Source organism: Choristoneura fumiferana, chromosome 14, assembly GCF_025370935.1.
Source record: "Choristoneura fumiferana chromosome 14, NRCan_CFum_1, whole genome shotgun sequence".
Lineage (NCBI taxonomy): Eukaryota > Metazoa > Arthropoda > Insecta > Lepidoptera > Tortricidae > Choristoneura > Choristoneura fumiferana.
In genome coordinates, this window is record NC_133485.1 from 10,269,778 (window position 1) to 10,294,708 (window position 24,931).

The 24,931-nt window shown below is 35.1% G+C and overlaps 3 protein-coding genes across 11 annotated transcripts in view; 1 reads left to right on the top strand and 2 right to left on the bottom strand.

The window, feature by feature from the left end:
- The window catches only part of LOC141435104 (ADAMTS-like protein 4), a 135,209-nt gene extending 120,689 nt beyond the window's left edge, over nt 1-14,520 (bottom strand). For 2 of the 6 annotated variants that reach the window (XM_074097664.1, XM_074097661.1), the window contains exon 1: nt 6,047-6,379. In XM_074097664.1, coding sequence (XP_073953765.1) covers nt 6,047-6,085 — 39 coding nt within the window. In that variant the 5' untranslated portion in view covers nt 6,086-6,379. Of the gene's footprint in view, nt 1-6,046; nt 6,380-14,268 lie in introns of those variants that run through there. The other 4 variants (XM_074097666.1, XM_074097665.1, XM_074097660.1 and 1 more) reach the window with 4 other exon arrangements.
- Nucleotides 1-24,931, top strand: part of LOC141435103 (ADAMTS-like protein 4) — a 441,311-nt gene that overhangs the window by 213,990 nt on the left and 202,390 nt on the right. The gene's annotated exons all lie outside the window — the stretch shown is intronic.
- The window catches only part of LOC141435113 (papilin-like), a 45,644-nt gene continuing 44,464 nt past the window's right edge, over nt 23,752-24,931 (bottom strand). For all 4 annotated transcript variants that reach the window (XM_074097682.1, XM_074097683.1, XM_074097684.1 and 1 more), the window contains exons 6-7: nt 24,424-24,526; nt 23,752-24,037 (exon numbers count right to left, since the gene is read on the bottom strand). In XM_074097682.1, the coding sequence (XP_073953783.1) occupies nt 23,883-24,037; nt 24,424-24,526 (258 nt within the window). In that variant the 3' untranslated portion in view covers nt 23,752-23,882. The remainder of the gene's footprint in view (nt 24,038-24,423; nt 24,527-24,931) is intronic.

Here is a 24,931-nt window from a genome sequence, read left to right on the forward strand (position 1 = left end):
GTGGGACATTTTTGATAAAATACTCGTGATTTTTATCCTTTTCATTTGGTAATTCAAACGACTAAAAAAATCATCACAAACATGTTCAGGAGTGTTTGCAGTCAAACTACTTAACCCAATTATCTGCTAAAATATTCTGAATTCATTAAAGTAAATGTACAAAACCAGAAATACTGAAAATATACCGCTGGTCCTCGAAAAGAGGCGATCATATCCCCATTGACTAGATTATTTAGAAGAATAGCTGATCATCTGAAACAATTTACCAACCTAGCGATAGATTTCATCAACACAAGAACTACATACATGAAATTTCGGAGTCTATTAGACAGACTAGTCATAACAACAGCTGCTGGTAAAATTTATGAGGCAACACCGGTAACAACTGACGACAGGATGACAATGCTCTATACTCCATACCCATACAGGTAATTTGCTCTACGATGCATTGTTACAGACGTCTAGTGGCATAATGTTGCAGCTACTGAGAACGACGATTTAGTGCTTATTAGGTTTTTGAGATGATTACTGGGGACGTTTTAAGTTAGTATTGGTTAGATAAAGTTGGTTCTAGGCGCCTTAAGCTTTTGCGGTCAATAAAAGCTACTTTTGTGTGTCAAACGTTGAGATAAATCTCTCTTCTAGATCGTTACATTTTTGCGGGAGTGGGCGTGGTCATCGTTTCAGGATTTTCAAAAGCAAATGAAACAAATTGAACTAGAAATCAATTTGTTTCGCCTTACTTAGAAGTAATATGGCATGCGCAATCCCTTCTCAATAAACTACAGTAATTATTGCAAGTATGCGCGCAGCGGATGAGCGGTGGATGGGATTAACTTGTCGGCAGGCGAACACGCATCGCTGTCAGCTGTTCCCGAGACGACAGCCGGAGTTATGATCATGGGGCATTCCCGAATGGTGATTGCAAATACCTCTACAAAATGTTTGATGGATTTCTTGTATAAATTTGCTGGTTGTTTGGTTTGGTTCAAAGCTTTAGCCGTCTGTCATGAACATAATGGTACAGATATAAATGTTCTGAACTTTTTTATACATTTATGTGTTAATCGCCTCTACAAGACTGGTAATCCTACTTTTTGCATTGGTCTTACGAGTATTGCCTTGCTAACTACTAGTGGATATTATGTTCGGTTCGCGTATCAAAAACATAAACAAATATCAAGTTAAATATGTAAAGGTCATTGCTTTGCTTAACGCTTTAACTTTGCATAAGAGGAATAAGACTTGTATATTATACAGAAAAACCAATTTAAATACAAATAAGAGCTACAAAGTGAAAATACTAAGATATAGTTACGTAGATGTAATACTTATATACGTAGATCTAAGTATGTAAGTGTATGGTTATTTAACAATTATTTTGAAAATTTCCAAATCAAAATTAGATAGATAACTTAAGTTTTTATAATAATAAGACATATGTATACACAATAATATCTAATTATTACGAAAAGTTCACATATTAGTATTTATGTAGGTGCGACTTATCTAAAGGTTATCTTATTAGTTTAGGTACCTAGGTAACTTTTATGGCTAAAAAATAAAATAACGTATCTACTTAACTATTATCAGAAATTTCTATCTCAATCGCTAATAGTTTATAATATAACGAAAATGAAGACAACTATGTAATTTAGCGTTCAAGGCGATTTTGGCCGTGTACGGAAACCTGTGTGTGCGACTTTAACTCGCATCTGACCAGATCTTTTTTTAGCAAAATCTATACACATGTTGAAAACGTCTACACAGCCGAAAGCAATCTAAATAATACTACGAGTAGATCCAAAGAATAGGTCCACAAGCATTTACGAGTACGCTACTCAAAAGGTAAAATTACGTTTAAAGTTATTACGTTTTTTAACGTTACAAAGAAGTTTAAGAACCTACTTATACATAGGTAGAGGTATGACTACGAGTATTGTATTTTAGTTAGGTGTGAAAACTTACCTAAATTTTTTATTATTGTAAAATGTCTAAATATTAAAGTAGCTGGTGTATTTAGAAGTCGCCGAGTTGCGATACTGCATAGCTGCGCGTAAAAGTTTCGAGTTGTCATCCTTCGAAATACTCGTACGTTAAAAGACGCCCGGGCGGGAACGCGTCCTTTGACGTCCATGATGAAACCTATTCCAAAAGCCTATTCCAGTAAACACGTCTCACCTCAACTGCAGCACTATCATTATGAGCATTTCGACTGCTAGCATATGATATCACAAAGTTAACAATTTTACCATGTTTGTTTGAATATTTAAAGCACTCAGCAATGAATGTCTTCATTTGCATTTTTAGTTTCAAGAATCCTTGCGTATCTGTTGAAGTACCGGCCGACACATAGAGAAGTTAAAAATAAACTAAATTGTTGATAAAGTTACTATACTGCTATGTTTAACGTACTCCAAGTTACAATGTCGAAGGAGAAGGATTAATGTATATTTTTATTTGTTTCATCAAATTGAGATTTGAAATGCAATTTAGGTAATTTTAAAGACACTATGGTCATTGGTAATTTCATTTTTTTATTTATTTATCCGAAGGTATCTTGGACACGTCCTCAGGAACGACAGATACATGCTGCTGCAGTTGCAAATGATGGGCAAAGTGGACGGTAAGAGACGCGCTGGGCGAAGGAAAAAGTCGTAGCTGCGGAACATCCGAGAGTGCACCCACCCACCCCAGAGTGACCCCAGTCAGCATCGCACCCATCGAACAGCTGTTCCGGCTGGCTGCTGATAGAGACGAGTGCGAAAAGCTAACGGCCAACCTTCGGGATTGAAAAAAGAAGAAGAAACTTCGGTTTCGGCTTCGACTGGAAATTTATATTCGCCGGACACTAGTTAGCACCATAGATACCGCACTATTTACTACTCGTTCTGTTTCGACCAGTCAGTATAAATTTCAGGCAGATGTAGCTCAGGTGAAGGGAAGTGTGTAACTTCACATTACCTCCGCTTCTATATAATAGCCCTAGTTTAACGGTAAACATAATTACGATGTGATTAAGCTATGCTGTGTTACTGTATTCTTTAGAACGCAATAAAACATCCGATATTTATGCTGGAGTACTATAAGTGCTCATCATTAAAGGTAAAATTTAAAACCGTACTACACAGGAAAGTGCACAAGCTATATAAAAGCTGTAAAACAGTGTTGGAAATCCGAAGATATCAACTACTTACCAATATGCATAGCGCAATAAATTTTGTAAAAAAATAGTAATAACTCAAAGAAACGTGAACATAACTAAAAAATCGAAAACAAGTAAATTTTTTACATTTATTAAAAAAGTATTAATGCGCTAGGTATAATTAATATTCAAAGTTTTTGCGTCGTTTTTTTTTTCTTGTTAACGTTTTGGCAAATATTATTAAAAGAGATGATAGTCAGAGTTACAATTTTACTAAAAAAGACAATACCGATGCTAAATTTAGCGTGAGCAAAATTCTAGCGACTTGTCCTTCCGTTGGTGCCACGTCACATTTCGCCTGCAAAAGTCTTGGACTTGTTAGTGCGCACTAGTCTTCAATACTACTACTATGCTGAGCTGAGACCGTTTCGCGATTTCGCAAATACTGTCATTAATATTTACTTTATACTTGTTTTATTTTGTGTACCTACTTATGTAATTTGCGAAATGCGAATAAACGTTTTCTATTTCTATTTCTATTTCAATAGGCGTCTTGGTTGTTCATCATAGTTATCTCCTCTGTTGATCAAAGGCCTCTTACCATATTACAATGATCAACAACTTGCCACCTGTAACCACCGGTTTCTAGCAATTCTCGCGATGTCGGCGGTCCACCTAGCTAGTGGGAGACCTACCAACGTTTCGTCTTTCTCCCCTAACCTTTATCTCGATATATCAAACTAAACACCAAACAATGCACCAAATGTGTAAGGTAAGTGCACTATTCAAACTTAATTTTATACGTACTTTTTAATCGATCTTTGATGACGCGAGGCGTTTTTCATAGCACTTAAAGAAGACTATCTTTATGCTTATCTTTAAGACGTGTCTGGAGATTAAGTCCTAAAGAACACGATTTTTACGGCCTACTCGGTTTGTTAGCGATAAGTTAATAATAAAAATGACCCGTTAATGCTTGTCAAGGACCTTTATAAAAGCATTGGCGTATTTTTATTTACCTTTTATGACTTTATCGAATGTAAATGGGCTTTAATTTGTATTTACATAAAAAACGGCGCCAGTTCCATATGCGATTCGTATTCATTAAGGCTTGTCAGGTTTTCGAGCATAAATATTTATTTATTTGAAAAATTAAGGAAAAATTGCAAAATAGTCGCATTATACCTACTTTTCCCTCTTTAATTTTGTCGTACTATACTGTGTATATTGTCAAATCAAAAATCAAATTGAAACTACTCAAATCTACTAACTGGCTAATAGGAAATGTGAAATTGAATAATAAACAATAAATTACCAGACCATGTATACGGCCTTTACTATCTCAATCGTTAACATTGACCTACACAATTAATAGGCATTAGAGCATTAATAATTCTAATCTGATCACAATGATCGCCCGTTTATCAGCAAATACTTAAAGTATAGCCCATAAATCTCACACAGTGGTAATTGAAAACGACTGTTAATAGACTATTAATTAGGATTATAGTGAGTTAACAAATTACCTGTCTCAAGGCGTGAGTTTGCCGCGGACATGATTTGTGACACGCGCCATGTTTAGTTCTCAGTATTTTTTGCTTCATTTCAAATTCTAATTGGGCTGTTGATTAATTTGTTGACTTCTTATGTGGGTTAGGCGCCACGTTTTTAGAGCGAGAGATAGATCGAAAATAAAATGGCATGATTTTTTTAATCATCATTATCTTTAGCCGGAAGATGTCCACTACTGAATAAAAGACTTCCCCTTTGAACCACTTGCCGCTTGCATCCACCGGTTATACTCCGAGCTATGTCGGTGACTATAGTTCTTAGGAAAATTTCCGTAATCCAAATTATCCAATCCTCTTTATAAATCGTTACGTGACTCTATGCCTCTCCGAAAGGCAACAGTCAAGGACCTCACTTTCCTAAGAAATGCACAAATAGTATCTTTCAGTTCCCAAACCAGTATTCCGCTTTTTGCACACTTATACCGTCTCAAGTCTTGATGTTACCTAAACATTAGCTATAGTTAACCTATTCCAGCCAATGATCACACTACGCACGATGCAATCAGTGTTCGAGAAAGGCGTTATATTAATTGATTTATAAGAACCTATTATACCCAATTAAGGCTTTCAGACCAATAACATGACCGAGCCGCTTAAGTTAACTTTAAATGAAGCATTAAATATTTATTGTGGCCTTTCACTTCACAAATCACAACATATTCCATTAATTTTACAATTAAGGTAATAGGAGTTGATTTGATTTTATTAGTTTCTGGAGCGTATGACACTTTCATGTAAAACTAATTTAACTTAAGCTATAGGTTTTTAACAATTTTTAAGATATAATTTTCCATATAAATAAAACAGGACTTGGGGACGTCAATAGATCATGACCATGGAAAAATAATAATGTTGTGAAAATAATTTATAATGACATTGGATCGGTGTGGTGACTACAGTTCAAGCCTTCTCATTCCGAAAAGAAACCTAAATAAATGTAGATAAAAATAAATGTAGAATAAGTGTCTAAGTATACAGGGGATAACCTTAAGTATTTTTGCATTATGTTTAGTAAACATAAAAAACTTAAAACTTAAGTCTTAGAAAAACTTCTTGTTTACGTAATAATCTGCACACTGTACTGTAGTAGTCATCTTTAATTTTATATTATTATCATCAACAATAGAGGTGACAGCAGGGTGTCATCTATTAGGCACTAGCATGTCGAGTAAGCGACATTTACCTTAAGTTCTACCATTGTTCTACCCTCAATTTTCATATTTGTGAAAAAGAGGCTAATGTGTCATGGTTCCTTAATTTAGGTCAGTGAAGTAACAATATCAGGCCTAAGTTCTTTAAAATATGTTAATTGTTTACATTAAGTACTTACAAAAATTATGAGGACGGCGAAGAGACAGGAAGTCACCATCTTGTAGCGCTGTGTACTCTAGCTTATCTTCAGATAGTAGTCACAATACTGGAGACAATTTTCAGTATATTTCGAAGCTCTGTCATTTCTCTCAACGTTACAGTTTTTTTGAGTAGTTAGAGTAATGTAAGTAGACAAATATATCTGGACTTGCGATAGGACCGAGAATTTTCTCCTAATCATTCAACGCCGCATTGATATCCAATCGCTTTTACGACGACCGGTTGCAATCCCTATTAAATTTATCGCCCATTTGTAACCAGCTAAGTCAAACAGCGGTATATTGGCTTGTTACTATTTATGACAATCAATACGCGTAAAATAAATAGAACAAAACAAATATGCCTCGTAAATACCATTAATATTGGCGAAGGTTAAGCGAGACGAGCCAAAACACAGTTTATACAACAGCAGTTACGATCGTAGGTGCTTTAGTGGATGGAGAATACTTTAGTGTTGGTATTAAGATCGTAAGAGATGCCAAAGCGTTTGCTTTGATGTAGCCAGATTCTGCCAGATGTATTGCGCGTGCGCTCCGAACCCAAATCCCTATTGATGTCTTTATGGTATTGCCGTTAGTGCTTTGACACTATCTGCATAACATTTGCAGCGCTGATTGCATGCCGTGTGTTTCAGTGCATGTAAAATATTGCCTGATTATAAAGCTCGAATGGCAAACATTTTGCGATATTAATATAATTTATCGTTGCGATAAATTGACGGTGGATAAATACGGGCAGAATGGAGCTTCGCTGGTACGTTCAATAGGTACGAACGTGTCTAGTTCTGTTTGTATTATGATTGTACGTCTACAGTGTATACATTTTGAGAATTTTTAAGACGACGAACATTATTTGTAAAGCATTCAAAGACGGACGGCTAATTAACACAGGTACAAAATCAAGGTACGCGAAACAAAGCCCGAACTTAATTCATAAAAGGTACAAAATATTCAATGTTTAAAATTAAAGGATATAAAAGAAAAGTATAGGTTAGGTATCGTTTAAAAAATCCCCTAAGATCATCAAAAAATGGCCAAACGTGAATCCAACTCGCGCTTTGAGGGCTCCGTGCAAATTTAATAACAAGATAGTCAATTCCAATTTTATGTAAAGTTTTTTGCGGATCAGTGATTTTCAGACTTTTCGTTTGCTTCAATTGTAAAGTATTCCTACGATTTTTTATTTTTATTCTTACCTTTTTTTTAATCGCTTGAATTTACATACTTCATTCATTCACTGAGTGATTGATGGTTTTAGGTATTTTATATCATTAGAAATTCCTGAGAAAAAGGTGTTGACACACAGACTGAAGGACCAAAGAGATGCAACAAGGGTTCCTTTGAGACAAAACCCGAATAATACGCATATTCAAACGATATTCCCGGACAAAATTGTCGGAGTGGGCTATGAGCCAAACATTCTTGCATTCATTGAGTTAACTGCAATGCAAACGCGTTAATTCCAAATTTTACTGATATGTTTGGGTTAAATATGCATGCTCTACCATATAAAATAGTTAAGTAACGGATACAAATATTAACTTTGAAATTTAAGTGATTGCGACTCAATAGACATTGAATATTGAAATATAAATAGGTACAGCGCTAGGCTTTTTGTAACGAATTGTCAGACGGACAACAAAGTGATCTTGAGAGGGTTAATTTTTTACTTTTACGGAACCCTAAAAATAATATTTTTTAAATTCTGCTGCATAAAGTCGATTAAATCAAGCTTGTTTCAAAGATGAGTGTTAAAATCTATCGAAAATACAAACTGAGACATGGATGCACAGAAAAACCAGCAAAAGAGACCAGCGCTGGGAATCGAACCCATAGTGCTGCGTGCCATACCCCTACACTACCACTGGACAGGAGTACAGACACGAATTTCTCCTATGCACACATATCTCAGGTTGCTTTTTTTTCTACTACGCTACTTATGGTCGATATGGTTTTACGGGATGACCGTAAAAGTAACAAATTTGGAGTTGAAATAAAAAATACAAAAAGACTCCAAATAACCAATTATAATGTTAAAATCTACGCTAGTGTAATGTACGAGTATTATGTAGGTAGAATCATCATAAAATAATTTTCAAATAAAATAGCGGGTGGAACATTTCATTAGTAAGTATGAACGAAATTGATTGTTTTTTATTCGACTGAGTGGCAAACGAGCAAGTGGGTCTCCTGATGGTAAGAGATCACCACCGCCCATAAACATCTGCAACACCAGGGGTATTGCAGATGCGTTGACAACCTAGAGGCCTAAGATGGAATACCTCAAGTGCCAGTAATTTCACCGGCTGTCTTACTCTCCACGCCGAAACACAACAGTGCAAGCACTGCTGCTTCACGGCAGGATTAGCGAGCAAGATGGTGGTAGCAATCCGGGCGGATTGTATGTCGGCATCCAAAACTTTATTTTAGTATTGCTTACAAAAATAACTCAGTTTTAAAAAGCCATAATTTATCTCCCCTTCTTTACCTGTTTACGCTGCGCTGGACTCGTAACTCATACCTACTTGAACCTAAATAATATCTGACTCAAAAATATTACCAAATTTATTCTGGTGATGTTACACATCTCTTGCTCATTTATCATTGTAAAATAGGGTCCCTTTTAACCTCGATTCGTTCGCGTGGCACTACTAAACATGTCAATTATTGTTATTATGATATCCCGGCAGGCCTAGCGTCGCCTTAGAAAATTTAAGGCCACGTAATTTAAGATATATTTTATGGATAAGTGTACAGATCGAATTTATTACGTTGTATTTGTGGTTATAGCGCCATGGAGTTTTTTTTATATAATTTCGTAAATTAAAGATATCATTGAGTTACTTGTTACCGAAAACCAAAGGCCTTAGTTTTTTCTTGAGTGCTGAGCTGAACCTGTATTTGTTTAGTTATGAGAAGTTTGTAAACACGTGATTAATTAAATTAGGTGTAAAACGCGGTTAATAATTAAGTGCATTGTTCTTTTATTTTTACTTTAAATTCTTGGTGGTAATTTTAAAAGTGTAGACAACATTTTATATAATAATCGGTTTAGTAGGTAATTTATTTTTGTAATCATTTTTTTTTAATCGAGAAAATTAAATATTTTTTCATTGAGTTTTAATAATTGAAAGGTAAATCCCCACATTTCCAACATTTGGTTGTTCAAAATTAAAATCCATTAGTATAAATAATTTATTTCGTACCGATATTGGCGGAGTTCCAAGCACTAATTAGTATAGCTTCACATTTTCATAAAATCACAGCTTGACTACAATGTAAACACTATTTTTAATAACTGTATAATGGAATAATGAGCCAGAATTTTTATGTGATATAATGTTGCTGATGTGAACTAATGAATTCCGTGCAACAAACACCTATTTTACGTATTTATAAATTGAAATAATCTGGGGAGAGGGGGGTTTATCTTTTTTTATTTACACTGTTTAATATTGTTTGACAAAGTTGCAAGCAATATATTTGTAGTTATTTATGGACATAATAATTGTAATTCGGTGTATATTCACTACGGATTAAGATGTAAAACAATAATTTAGGAAAAAACCCCAAAAAAACTCGTGGAATTATTTTTGCTTATTTTTTTAGATACGATTATGTTACGTACTTAAAAAGGTCACAAAATAATTTATCAGATGAATAATATTTCATAATGCAGTTAAGTTTAGTTTCATAAATATCCTGAAAACTGTATTATTAAAAAAAGACACATGTAACCCATAACAAACGATACATTCGAAACTTTATTTTTACGGGAGTTAGTATGAAACCAAGAAATAGTAGATTGTACAACAAGAGCATAAAACGAGCCATTTTACCTGAGCCGGTACGACGAGGGTGGATAGACACGTCGAGGAAAAATGGGTTTTATGCTCGAGCTCGAGTTTTACACTCTTCTTTTCACTTTGATTGCGAGGAGACGAAATAACAACAGTGGAAATATTGTTCACTTACTAGGTATCTTTTATTTTTCATGCATTGGTAATATAATTTATAAATATTTAACTTATTGATTTATTTTTGTTTTATTTGATTGATTTTTAGTTTGATACAACTAAAAATTATAAAAAAATATATAGAATCTTTTTTGTTTGTGGTAGTTAGTTAACACCTGATTGCCTTGGTCTTAGAGGAAGATTTTACTTTATGCACTGGACTAGAGCATTAAAAGTCAGTTTATGTCGCCTAGATCCAGCTTAAACACGAACTTTACGAGCATGAGAAGTGAAAAAGTTTTTTTTTGTATTTAGCACGCGAAATACAAGTAGGTTAAAGATCTTATTATAATTTAGTAGGTAAAGCAACTTAGCTTATAACACTTTATTTATATCACAAACATCATACTCTTTTAATCATAATTCTGTTTGATGTTGTAATGTAATGATCGATTAACCCTCACGGTTTCAACTTTCAAAATCGCCATCAAAATACAGCTTCGATTGTTCTAAAAGCATGATTTTCCGAGTGAAGACATTACTCAATACTCCAGCTTTAATGGCACTCACTACAATATCGCTCGATCGACGCTCGCGCACGTCGCTCAGCTGTCGGCTACCGGCTCATTGTTTGTCTGTCCGACGCTATCACTCTTGTTACGGTAAATATTGATTTTGAGATGAAATGTCGTAATTTAGATCAGGGGAGGTTGTTATGGCTAATGAGGCTGTCAATTTAGATTAATGGCTCCTGATGCTATAAGATATGTCAAACCTTTTTAAAGTGACACGATTGTGCCCTTTGCTCTGTTTGAGGTGGTCAAAGTTTCATACTCATAGAAGCAGGATATAGAACATATAATTATATAATATATCATTTTGTTCCGTATTGACTTAGCTATAAACCGTAATTCATGCCAAATAAATAAATCTTTCACTGTTTTTTAATTTGTTTTGCTGACGGTCGTATCGAGAGCTTGAATGTTTTTTTGCCCTAATGTAACATTTGGTCAAATGATCGTTTCGTATAATTTGAATTGTCAAAGTCAAAGTCAAAATATCTTTATTCAATTTAGGCTATAACAAGCACTTATGAATGTCAAAAAAACCACCGGTCCGGAAAAACCTCTGCTGAGAAGAATCCGGCAAGAAACTCAACGAGGTATATTTTTTTAAACAGATTCACAATATTATTAAATGATATCTATACATCACAAGTATTTAACAGAACTTAAATTTTATTATTTTTGAAGGGATCGCTAATGCGGATCGGAATTATTTCCAAATATCCCTGTCCATGTCATAATCATTAACTGACTATAGATCTGAATTTTGTATCCGTTTCATTGTACTAAAAACATCGACTTTAAGGATATTTATGGAATTAATAAAGCCTAACTTAGATTACGTACAGCCTGTTTTGCATTCCAAGTGGATATAGCAACGAACATTCGACCAAACATTACTGTAATTTGAATTATTACTAAAGCTAAAAAATGCATAGCCTTGCCTAAAAGCCCAACGTTGTGAATTAAACTGCAGTTGGTATCTAATAATATTAGAATAATATGGCATATTAGGCAAAGCCCTGCGCAGGAGGCGATACTAGCGCAAACCCATGATAACGTCAGTTCTCTTTATATTTTGTCGCCATGACAGATCATAACCTACCTATAAAAATATTATAATAATATTAGTACCTTTAAAAATCATGATAATATTTTTTTGTAACAAAATAAAATGATACTATTTAGATCGATAGTAACGATAGAGCTATATATCCAAAAATGTAATTGAAATAATATGATATTATGTCATTTAAAATACTCAAGAAACTGTTTACGGTTGTGCTAGTGCTGCACCTTGACGGCAGAAAATTGCAGTAATATTCCCTATTCAGGAAATACTAATAGTCATGAAAAGATTGATAAAGACCATAAATATTTCACGTCTGTGCTAAGTGCAAATAAACGGATCTGAAGATCAATTAACACGATGACAAACACACACCGTAGCAAATTTCGAACAATTGAATGATGATTAATGGCGATAAGTCGAAATTAAGATGTCCTCTAGTAATATAGACCCATAGGGTCACCAAAATTCCTATCATCTTTGATAGAATATTCTGACGTCGACATTAATATTCAAATTTTACTCATACTCATCTAGGTGTTTGTTTTTATTTAGGTATTCCAAATTTTTTTTAACGTAACAAATAAAAATAGTAACTCTTATGACCGTGTGAACTAATTATATTTTGGATTACTAATACATATAAAAGATCACATAATTATAATTAATTACATTGCTGCTTATAACAAAAGGGACACACAAAAAAATCCTTTATTGCAAAAATGCTATAAATAACTTTTTTTATTTTTTTTCCCATTTTCTTATAAGCAGCGACCTATTGTGCGATATCTATAGAACATTGCATTGTTACTAGAACCAATACATTATGTTGTCAGTAGGACCGAGAATATCGAAATCTTTACATAATAAAATCAGAAATATTGTCCGTTCCATTACATTTTAGGGTACTACGAAAACTCCAAACCTTGGTAATCGCCACATAACAGTTAGAAATAACTAGTTAATGATATTTTGGAAATTCTACAAATTTCTGGAATAAATTGTAGATTAAATATGCCATAAAGATTTACAAAACAAACTTTAGGGTTATTTAGTAAGCTAGATCTCCGGCTTAAGAGGTATTAAAATAGTTTACAAAAAAAAACTATCATCTCTTTCAGACCTCATTAAGAAAAACAACGAAGTTCCAAGAAAAAATAAAACTGCAACATCTCTAAATATTTTAAATTTCTAACTTTATTGGTAACCCTAAAACGCGTGTAGTTATTGAGACCTTCTAGCCGCAATTTGTTGATTACAATTTGTAAAGCTTTTATAGCGGTCTGCTAATAGACTCTTAACGAAAAATTAGCACAAGCCACTGTCATCAATGACGGTGGCACAATAACTCACTGTTGATTAGTGAGCCGGCGAAAACAGCGGATGCGATGACGATGGTATTTAGATTATGAATAGTTCTGTCTTAAACATTTTTTTTGTTTTTTTTTCGTAGGTGGCCTGAACTATTGCCTACTGAGAAGCTGTTAGCTCTATGTTCTTACACTTAGCACTAGCCACTTAATTCAAACTAAAACCAGACGATAAAAAATGGTTTAAAATTACAAAAATATACACAAAATAGAAAAATGACAATTTAAGTAAACTCATGTTAACTTTGGTTATTTGATGAGTCGATGTTGGTAAGCATGGGATTGAGTAAAAGTTAAAGATAAAACCGATACTTAAAATATTTCAGACAATAATTGTTAAATTTAACGTTTATTTCAAGATGCCAATGGTATGTCTGAGAAAGAAAATTCGCATATTTACAAAAGAAAGGGTGGAAAAATGGATATGCAACTGTTTATATATTTAATAGTAAAAGCTTTTGTGTTGACATAACTCACAATGCATGTTGGAAAAAACAACGTTTATAACTATTTGATGTTATATACTTGTTGATCGCAAGAGTCCAAATGCGTCATTGTAGACTTGGCCAGAACTATTCCTGGCTCATGACTAAATCCATGTAAATACTGTGTCATTTCTTTAAACGCATTTCAATAGTTGCTTAGATAAAGCGCAAGATTATCCTTAGAAGACATAATGGAAATAAAAAGAGGCTATTCAACCTTTGTAATACAAATTTTAACTACAACTACGACGATTCAATGCGCGTCTTACTTCAGATTCGCAATTAGATATGAAAATAGATACGTGAAAAGCACGTAATGTAGATTATAAACGATCGGTTGAAGATTTCTAGCGATTTGCTAATGTTTCAAATTACTTCGCGACAAAAACTGGCTAACGGTGAAACTAATAATCGATTACGTTTCTTGAGAAAATGCGTATTCACGTAGTCAATTTACATACAAGGTGTTGTGAGAAATATCCACAGGTATATTAAATCTAATGGATATCGTCATTAACCTTACGGTTTACTTAAAGTTGCGTTATTTTTTTTGTTTGCGGATATATTATTTAATGTTATTGGTGTTAAGGTCCATTGTAGAGTGGAGTTTGGTCCGTCGAATTAACATGTGATTGTCATGGGCCTAAGTTACACCATTTAGCACCTTACAGTATTAATTGTAGTAGATAAGAGATGTTTAACGGTACTTAAGAGGTTCTATGTGCAAGGTTCGTACTTGACTGTTTAACCTTTAAATATAAAATAAAATGATAAGTATTGCCGAATAAAATTTTGTCCATTCGCACTTTTTAAAAAAACTTCCGATGACAATGGTGTAACCTTTTTTACTTTAAACACAATGAATTTGCCACTGGCCGCTCTAAAACTAACAATTATTTCAAACGGATAAAACAAAATTTAAATTCGATTTTCGAATTTGTTTTTTTTTTCGGAACGTAGCGAATGCGCTGCCAGTGTCGCGGCGCGATGTGCACTACTGGTGTAGAGCGCACGCGCTGACTCCCATTGATATGTGGAAAACCGAACTGACGTAGTGAACGCACTGGGAGAACGGGTTGCAGGAATTTATTCACTGAAATTAAAATATTATTTTGTTTTTAGGCTATGTTATTAGATTTTTTTTAATGAACGTGATTCTTGCGTCGTAAATAAGCTTTCGGGCGTGACTTTATCAAATAAATAATAAAATGCTTAAACATCCAGTTAAAAGCATTAATTTGCATTTGGTTTTATCCAGAAATTGAAGCTAACAGAATTTATTTAAGTTAACACAAATGATTAAAACGCCTAAAAAGTGCAACATAAAAAACCGAATGAAATAGGAACCAAAATTTTATATTTAACGAAACGTTGCCATGTTCAAGCATGTTACATCAAAAATATCACAGTTTGGAACAAAGTGTTATATAATATATTGTACTCTAAGGGGCTGTTTCACCATCCACTGATTAGTGTTAACTGGCGGTTAGATGTGATGCCGTCTCTATTTGTTTTGTTCGACATTTTTAACCGTCACTTAACACTAATCAATGGATGGTGAAACAGCCCCTAAGTCTGCGCTTGAACTGATCAAAAGATGTTTATGTTAAAGGATTTACTATTAAAAATAACTATCATTATTTAATGGTAAGGGTTAATCATCTTGATTGTTTTAAAATTAAACGTCTACATTTCCATTTAAACCTGCATTTTATTTTAAAGCCATCTCGCTCCCAGTGCGTTCCCGGTCCACTAATGCATCAAACATCGCGTCAGATACTGTTACGTAAAGCCACAGAATTGGATGATTTCAATTAATTGATGCTAAATCAAACGTATCGGAAATAACTTCAGTTAGCAAAGGAGAAAAATACTGCTTTTGGAGTGAAATTTCAGTTAAAATAACTGCATTTTTGAACTTCAGGAAACATTTTAATGACATTTCATTCGAAAATATCTCATACTCGTATAGTATCAAAAGAAATAACAAAAAGTAATATTTTTTGACAAAACTAATTAATCAGATTGCAGCGAGAAAGTTCACTTTCCGAGGGAAAATTCCCTAAGTTATCGAAGTCCAAGAGTGAAGGGTGAAGAGAAGAGTAAGTGAGTTACACTGTTATTTTTTGTATAATTTTGAATTACACTACAATACAATGACTCTTTATTGTACACCACATAAAAACAATACAGGAAAACAGGGACATGGAGAAAATGTGTGAAATAAGCAACCTCTTTTTTTTGCTTTGAATGATAAGCTTAAAATAAAAAAATAGTATCGTTTCGATGTAAAAGTTAACAAAGTACTACAGTACACCTAAGCTATTTAGCCAGTCATTAACAGTTTTATGGAAATAATTTGATGTAAGGCAATTTTTTTGTATAGGTACGGCTTTTACGTGTAATTTTAAAAACCTATATTTTCGAAACCACCACAACTTGGTTCCGGAAGATGGTTAAAAAAAATTGAACCCTAAAATAGGAGTTTTTTTTAGCTAAAATGTTATCAGTAAATTTAGTGTCATAATATGTTTGAATAATTTAGTTTTTTGACCCGCAAGCTGAATCCACCAATATGTCTAACAGATTTTTTTTTTTTAAATAAGTAAAGTGATTATTTCGTAATACGTCTCATTACTCTCATTGCCATTAGGAAAAAAAATAAATTTAATTTCAAAAATATATTGAATGTATTAGTAGATTATTGTCTTGGTCTGGAAGTAGGCAATTGCTGGCTGAGTATGAAAATTTAATGGACGAGCTTGCGAGTCCGCTTAACTAATACGAAGCTTTCCAGTAATTGCTATTCCAGCCGAGACTAATATAGAGCTTATCTCAAAAAAGGTGAAGGAAAAAAACTCAAATTAAAAAAAAAACCTTTTCTCAACAAAATATATTATGACATTTAATTTTATTCCAATAAAATTTTTCATGCCGTCCCGCCTTTTTTCATAAAAAAATGAGCTGGTGTATTTTCCCACCGAAAACACCGCAAGCTATTTCAGATCCAATAAAAAAAGTCTGGAGTTCCAACAAAATAACCGATAGCATCCATTTGAGTTGGCTGTATACTACTTGTGCCATCATTTCCATGGCCGTTTTAACTATTTAAAAAGTTTGAGACTAGACAATAATAAATTATTATCGAGCTAGCGCGCCTGCAATCTTTTTAACTTTTTAATTTCTCGCTGACCAAAAACTAGCACTTATCCTTCTGATATGTAAGGAATAATGTAGACTTTAATGGTTCTTTAAATAGCCGTGTATCATGACAGTTAATAGGTACGGTCCGAGTGTACTCGTAAATGTTAGGTGTAGATCCTGCCAAACCTAAATTATATGTCAAGACCACTATACACTGACATAATAATTTCCGAAGCACGAACGCGTCATTAAACGATTTACTGTACATTATTTACTGTGGATCATAAAATCGAGTATTTCAAGTCATTGACACACATACAAATAGAAACAGTTCGAATTGTTTCTTAAAATAGTCATGAAGTGAAGTGAAGATCATGTTTACTGCAGAATAATTGAAGAAATCTTCACTGTAGGTTAAGAAACTAGCCAAATTAGAGTCCGATATGCAAAAATCACAAAAAAAAATTTATGGGAATCTTCCTGTATTATATTATATTTATGAATATATTATTAATATCTCCCTATGCTCTTACATTTAGGGAAGCAAGGATAAAAAACCCTAAATAACTTTTTTTTTCGTTACGAATTTTTTTGTTTAATTTGAATTTTACTGTAACTTTACTGTAACGCTGTAAAAATTTTTTTACAAATAAATAATTTTTTACTATTCACGCATATTGTGCCCATGCAGATGGGAAACAGAAAACAATCTGTTCTATAAAATTCACTCACGAAAAGAAAGCCCTGATGTAGCCTCGTTTCAGATTTTATTATTGTACTGAAATTATGGCACATTGTTTTGGCTGACTGCTCACGCTTTAGTATTTTATTAAAACCTTCCACTTATATAAGGTACCTACTCTGACCTTACGGGACTGTATCATGGCTTGGCTTTGCTTGCGGTGCACGCTTTGCCAATTCTACCGAAGTACTCCAAGCCAACTTCTCCGAAAAACACGATAGGTTGCGTACGCGTAATATTGCCATCTACTAAAACTAATACAAATATCAACTTCTACTATAAATTGAAAAAGGGAAGAAACAGATGGAAAGGTGTATAAACTTATATCCATATATATTTTTTGGAGATATTGAATGAGCCCTCGGTACATTATTGATTAAAAATATCAAAGCAGTCATGCTTAAAGTATTTAAGGTACCTGTAAATCATAAAGCAAAGGAAGCAAACCTAGACAACAATCGTGCGAGTTGGTTTACAATAAATGTACGAGTATGTCTGCCAATTCAATAAACAAAGTGTACTATCCATTCAACTACCGTTATAATAGGTAGTTGAGTACACGGTATGAAATATAAACATGGTGGCGAAATAAACACTTTAAAGGTAGTAAAATAGTCGTAAAATGAAGCACTTATTAATGTTGTAAGACAATCAAGGCTGTTGGGCGTCGGGTAGGACAGTAATGTATTGTATTTTATTCGTTATATGACATGTAGAGTCGATTGTTTGTTACCACAAAAGTTCAGAGGCCTTATTGTTTATATTCTATTTGTTCTAACATGATTCAAATGACAGATGCCAAACTGACGGAACTAGAGTCCCTCCTATTGTTACGCAAACTATCGATACTTTTGCATGTACCTAGTGCTAAAAGTGGCAATAGCATTATTCATTGGTTTAAACGTTGCGCTATAGAACTGAAAGTCTTATTTGAATTTTATAGTAGATTATTGTCGTGGCCTGGAAGTAAGCAATTGCTGGCTGAGTATGAGTATTAAACGGACGAGCTTGCGAGTCAAACATCGTGAGGAGACCTGTACAAGGCTGCGAAGCAACTCAATGGTGCGTGTGAAGTTCCCAATCCGCACTGGGCCCGCGTGGGAACTATGGCCCAAGCCCTCTTGTTCTGAGAGAAGGCCTGTGCCCAGCAGTGGGACGTATATAGGCTGGAATGGAATGGATTGTAACTATTAAACTACTATTGATCACACAAACCAAAATATACCTAAACGTCAAAATCAAACTTTCGTATTAAGCTCAGATTGCACTTATTGTCTCTCCAGAGACTTATCTTGAAGTTTTCTGAACCCCCTCACCTCACACCTCACACTTTTTTCTGTCATTTTAAATAATAATAATAAATACTTAAGTTATTCCAAGGTTCATAAATTTTGCTTCTTTAGGATCCCACTGAATAATAAAACTCATTTGATGACGAGATTGCGCTGAGTTTATCACGTTGGTCGGCGTCCTTACTCGGCTTGGGTACTGGCAGAATATACCAGCGCTGCGGCTTACCGCAGCACAATGCTGAGCCAGCGCCTGTTCTTCAGTGCATCACATGGCTTCTCATTTATGTGTCTGTTCTATTTAATTGCTACTTAATTTATGTTTTTATTTCCTATCGTAATTACCTTGTTTCGGGCATAATTTTAAGTGCTGAATTGTTAGTTTTATTACTCTTTAGTTACTAAGCCATGTCTTTGTTTTGAAGAATAAAGATTATATCTATCTAAACAAAATACTCACCAAAATGACGTAGAAAAATTAGCCCTAAGGCAAGTAGATAAACCTTTAAAATGTATATTCAAAGTTTTCATGTTAACTTCCTTTCCTTTGGCGAATAACATAAAGAGACAGTCCTAAAATGGAAATAAAACCATTACAGCGATCCCGTATTTCAACCAGAAACTCGATCAAATTTGTCAAAAGCACCGCTTGCTAATTGGTCAATAAATAAAAAGGGAAAGATTAATTATTACTAGGTCAAGTCGAGAAATTCTCAGTAAATGGTTATTCTACTCACGGCGGAGAATCTCCTGGTTCCGCGTAAAAGGATAAAGAATGTCTGATTTTACATGATGTTGAGGTACCTATTCTGTATACGTGTTTACGTGTAGACTATTTGCATGTACTCGTAGGTAATTTTATTTTCAGTAGCTTAAGAGCGTTTATACCTGCTAAGCTGGCAACGTTGCTTTTATTAGTTTTTTCCGATTATTCCATAAAAAATGAATGAAATTTAAAAATGTGGTCTAATAGGACTGTTCTTAATATATAAATTAATGTGTCTACTGGAATAATTATTCGTGATAGACTTTTATATTCTTTAAAAACGAACAAATGTTTATTAACGGTTTTGAAAGAAAATAAAAGTCTATCACGCATAATTATTGAAATAGACACATTAACTTACATATTAAGAACAGTTCTAACTATTTGACCAAATTTTTAATTTTAAATATTTTTTTATGGAATAATCGAGAAAAACTAACAGAATTGCAACGTTGCCAGCACAGTATAAACGCTCTTAACCTTAAGCTGACTGTATTTTTTAACTGTTTTAAAAAAAACCTTCTGCCAAGTTGCTTGTGGAGCATTCTTCTTGGCAGTACCTAATATTCTTTAGAATAAAAAAGTGACGTGCAAAAGAGCCCTACTTACTGAATAAGCGTTTTGATTTTTTCAAATCCTATAGCTTACGTAAATAATTTTTTTGAGAGTTCGTAGACGTTCGTGTGCTGGTCACTATCCCAGTAGTTGCCATCTTTAATTTTATGTCATTAGCAAAAGAAATGACACAAGGGTGTTACCTTCTTTTTCACGCGAGCAGCTGAGTGGCTATTAGATATTAGAACGTGAAACACTAGGACATTAGCCTCACACGGGTTTATGTAAAAAAGTACCTAAGTATTTGATTTTAAAGATTTTTTAACAACTGAAAAAAGTCCTCGAATGGCCACCACGAACCGGAAGACGAAGCGTTGACAGGCCTCCCACTAGATCTAGATGGAATGACGCCACAGTGAGAGTCACGGGGAACAGGTGGATGCAAGTGGTGAGTTGTTGTCAATTGTGGCGTCTAGTAAATTAATAATCTAAGGGGGGGGGGGCTTTGTTTAGCATTGCATGGACGTTTTCTAGCTGATGATGATGATGCTGGTGATGTTTGGTAATCTCATAATTTATTTAAGAATAGTCTACACAAGTATTTATCCACTCGGTCAAATCATGACAAACGAGATTCCAAAGCCAGCCCTTAGCAATATTCAGAATAGGATCTCACCGCCGCGGGCGCCAGGTAATCGAGCATCTCGCGCGGCGCCGGCGCAGCTAACAACCCGTCTACATACTAACACAGCTGATCAATCTTGTTTGACGGATTTTCCTTAGCTTTCGGAAAATGGCATACAATTTGCATGTCATTTTTAGATTTGTTGCAAATTATTCCGATTAAAGTGCGAGTAAACAAGGTGGGCAGGTCTTGTGTGAATATTCACGCTACTGGCTAATGTATATCTATTGCAATTAGTCACTTCTTCGTGGTCTGCTCAAAGTTCTTGATTTCTGTCGATTGTTCAAAGGTTTATAATAAGAGATTATATACCTACCTACATCATACATAAGTGTGTTATAAATATTCCTATTTGCCGAGGTCGCGCGATAAACGAATTATTCGCAGATGGAGTCGCAGGTAACAGCTAGTATAAAATATATTTTTTAAAGTTATGCGCAACGCAACTAAATTTGTTAACAAAAAAGTCAAATTATTGAGTGTATTTCTAAATCTTTTCATATCTTTCTATGTGTAAAAGTAAATTTCTGTAAGTACACCAACTCTACAACTGACAGCAACACTTTCCCGCTAGGAGAGACAAATAGTTGCGCATAGGCAATTACACGAGCGTTTAGTCGTACAAGGCATGCGCGGTCCTGGGTGGCGCCAAGCACTGAATTTACTTGCCACTTAGTTGCCACAATACGTGTTAGATTGTACTTTATAGACGTCCTTATACAGCTTTTCGTGACTGCGTTTTGTTCGTATGAGGATAAAGTATGCATGTTACCGTTATTGTTGGTTTATAGGTCAGTGTTGTTGAGCTTAGTAAAGGCAAAGCTTAACAATAACCAATGAGGAAACTTGGCCGTCTAGACGCCAACGCTGGTTCGCAGGGCTCGGTCCGTCATAACTTCAGTGCATGGCTGTAGGTACTCAGCCAATTTTAGATAGTAGTAGACCTAGTTAATGTCAAATGAGCGAGCCCACTATGAGAAATTATTACGCTACTTGAATTTACCTGTGACTTCGCAGGCGTAATTCACTAAATCCAGCAGTGTCCCACTCCCTGCCTTCTTTCCATCCTCCCTTCTTGACCTCCACAACTCCCGGTCTGGCGCTATGTCAGGTCTTGTACAGTCAAGTGCAAAAATAAGTATCTATTCGAACCACTCAAAAATATGTTACTACAGCCTTATTGCGTCGGAATAAGAGTCTGTGGTACTTATTTTTGAGATTTCGGGATTTTACTAAATTCGGAAATTCCCGAATCACATCGTATATTTTATTAAAGTTACCTAATAATATAAAATACCCGCGAAAGTTTCATGACCCCATACCCAGTGGTTGTGATTTCGAGATTTTTCCCAATCCCGTGAGAATATCGAGCCACAAAATATAATAGTTTAAATATAGGTTGTTTCAGGCATCCAGCTACCTACCTACATAACAAATTTAATTCAAATCTATCCAGCCGTTATAACGTGATAGAGTAACAAACATACACTCACTATTTTTTGCAGTATGATGATCATTAAATGAAATGCAAATTTTTTTTGGACACCACATGAACTTTGTTTGAAGTGTCTTTTTGAGATGTGCATACTACTTTTATATGAACATAGGTAGAACTTAACTACCTGAGTTACTCACTCACACCACATGTTTTTGTACCAATAACAGCGTGTCAAATGTCTTTTGTCGAGACGAAAATCGTTTGGTACTAAAATGGTTAAACAATAGTTTCAATAAATTTACGATAACGAGCGCCATGTCCTTGCCGATACATTGCAACGGCACAGTTCATAGAGCAAATATAAAATGCGAATAGGTACAGCTTACATTATCTAGAGGCCAGTACACTTGTAATTTTGACGCTGATTTTTCAGATGATCTATTTATTTGGTAGAAAACAATTGCAAGTTATTATTTTTAGTACTTACTGTCCACACGTCCAGAGACATTAGATATGTATTTACTAGTCCTGAAACCAGACTATACAGAAAAAACCAGAACAGTGTTAACGTCCCCGCTTGGTACCCGTTTATCATCATCATCATCCCAGCCTATATTATACGTCCCACTGCTGGGCACAGGCTTCCTCTCAGAACAAGAGGGCTTGGGCCATAGTTCCCACGCGGGCCCAGTGCGGATGGGGACTTCACACGCACCATTGAATTGCTTCGCAGGTTTGTGCAGGTTTCCTCACGATGTTTTCCTTCACCGGAAAGCTCGTGGTAAATTTCAAATGTAATTCCGCACATCTAATTCGAAAAACTCAGAGGTGCGAGCCGGGGTTTGAACCCACGACCCTCTGCTTGAGAGGCGATAGGTCAAACCACTAAATATATAGGCCACCACGGCTTACCCGCCACGGCCACCCGTTTATACTTGTACGAATACATATATAGCCGGAAATTAGTGATTAACAAGTACGAAATGTCGTTAGTTTTTTCTCTCACGTTTTCCTGATTTTTTGAATGATGCCTGTACTTAAATAATTTTATTGAAGTGTAGGATAACGAACTTTTTTCTAGACAGTAAACTAACTGCCACAACAATAGGCTGTAAATTTAGTCAATCGTCTGACGTTTTATTGCAACGAATAAATAGGCCACAATCGAACGCAAATCATTGCCTTATATGTTTTGGTGCCAGGGGACTGTGAGCTGTTTAGGAGGTTACAATCAATATAAAACTTGTTTATACTAAGGAATTGAAGTTAAGCATTAGTTTTCTAACTTTGCAAGCTCCTAGGACACATATATAGGAAAACGGACATGATACAAGGCGTTCCGACAACCTCCGGCAAGAAAAACGCATAGAAACGCTTCCACAAAGGTCTGGGGTTAAGTGTGCAGTGCACAGAGTAAGCATTCGTTTTTTACCTTGCAAGCTCCTAGGAAGCTGATCACTCAGGAGCCAAGCCTGGTACAAGTTTTCCGTCAGCTACCAGTAAGTAAAACGTATGGAAATGCTTCCCCAAAGGTCTGGGTTAATTCCAAAAAGTAACTGGGTCAAGGGTGTACAAAGAGTCACCTATGCATTCGTTTTTTTTTTACCTTGCAAGCTCCCTGAACGCAGATAGCTCGGACACCAGACCTGGTACAAGACGTCCCGTCAGCGACCAGGGAGAGAGACGCATAGAATACTTTCCCAAACATCTGGGTTAAGGGTGGACAGAGATTCACCTAAAAATCGATCTTCTTACCTTACAAGCTCCTTGGACGCAGATAGCTCGGAAGCCAGGCCTGGTACAAGGCGTCCCGTCAGCGACCAAGGAGAGAGACGCGTAGAAATGTTTTCCCAGTGGTCTGCAGTTAAGAGTGCACGGCGAATCACCTGATAACAAGAGATGAATAAGTTTTTAGAATTATTTAGACTTAATTTTTACAAGAAAGGAAATTATTTAGACTGCAACAAGTGGGTTTTTATTTATAATATAAAATACTTAGGTTAAAAAACTTGGCGCAGAGGCTAAAGTTAACCTAAGTTAAAATTGCCGGTACTGCCAGTAGATGCTGTGATTCACCCATCCCATGGCATCTGCTAAATAGCAAGATTGGGATGTCGATGGTTTTAGTGCGTATACCTCTCCCTTTTACTTATGGAAGAAATTTACAACGAAAGAGAGCCCCGCATAACCTCGATGCCCATAGATGCGTATGTGTATAACATTTCGCACGGTCAAAAAAAGGTATTGATGAGTGTAGGAATTTGTTGCTCACCGTCGATATAAGGAACCCAAGTGTAGAACCGACCCCGGAACGGCCTGCGGTCGTATGTCGAACACTGCTCCGCTCGCATATCAGCTACACCCCCAACGCACGGCTGCAACAAATAGATATCAAAAATAAATGTATGGTAAAACTCATGCTACCCTAGTAAGTAGTAAAATAATAAATAAACATTAGCGTATAATGGATTAGAAAAACGCACAACACATGTATACCTTATGCTACACACGGAGGATTAGTAGGTATGCAGAATTTGTAGAAGAAAAACAGTAATAAAATGTACCTACGCAAATATTTCCACGAAGATTTACATAGCGAAATCAAGGGCGGTCATAAAATGTTGGATAGTTGGCAGTCTACTAAGTGACGAATGACTAAGATTAAGATGCATTCCGACCTAGCGTTGCATCACTCACTTCAGGTTTAAATGTGACGTACGTGCAACATCATGTCAAGTTTTCAACGCAATATTTCTGTCGGTAAAAACTAGAATGCAGAT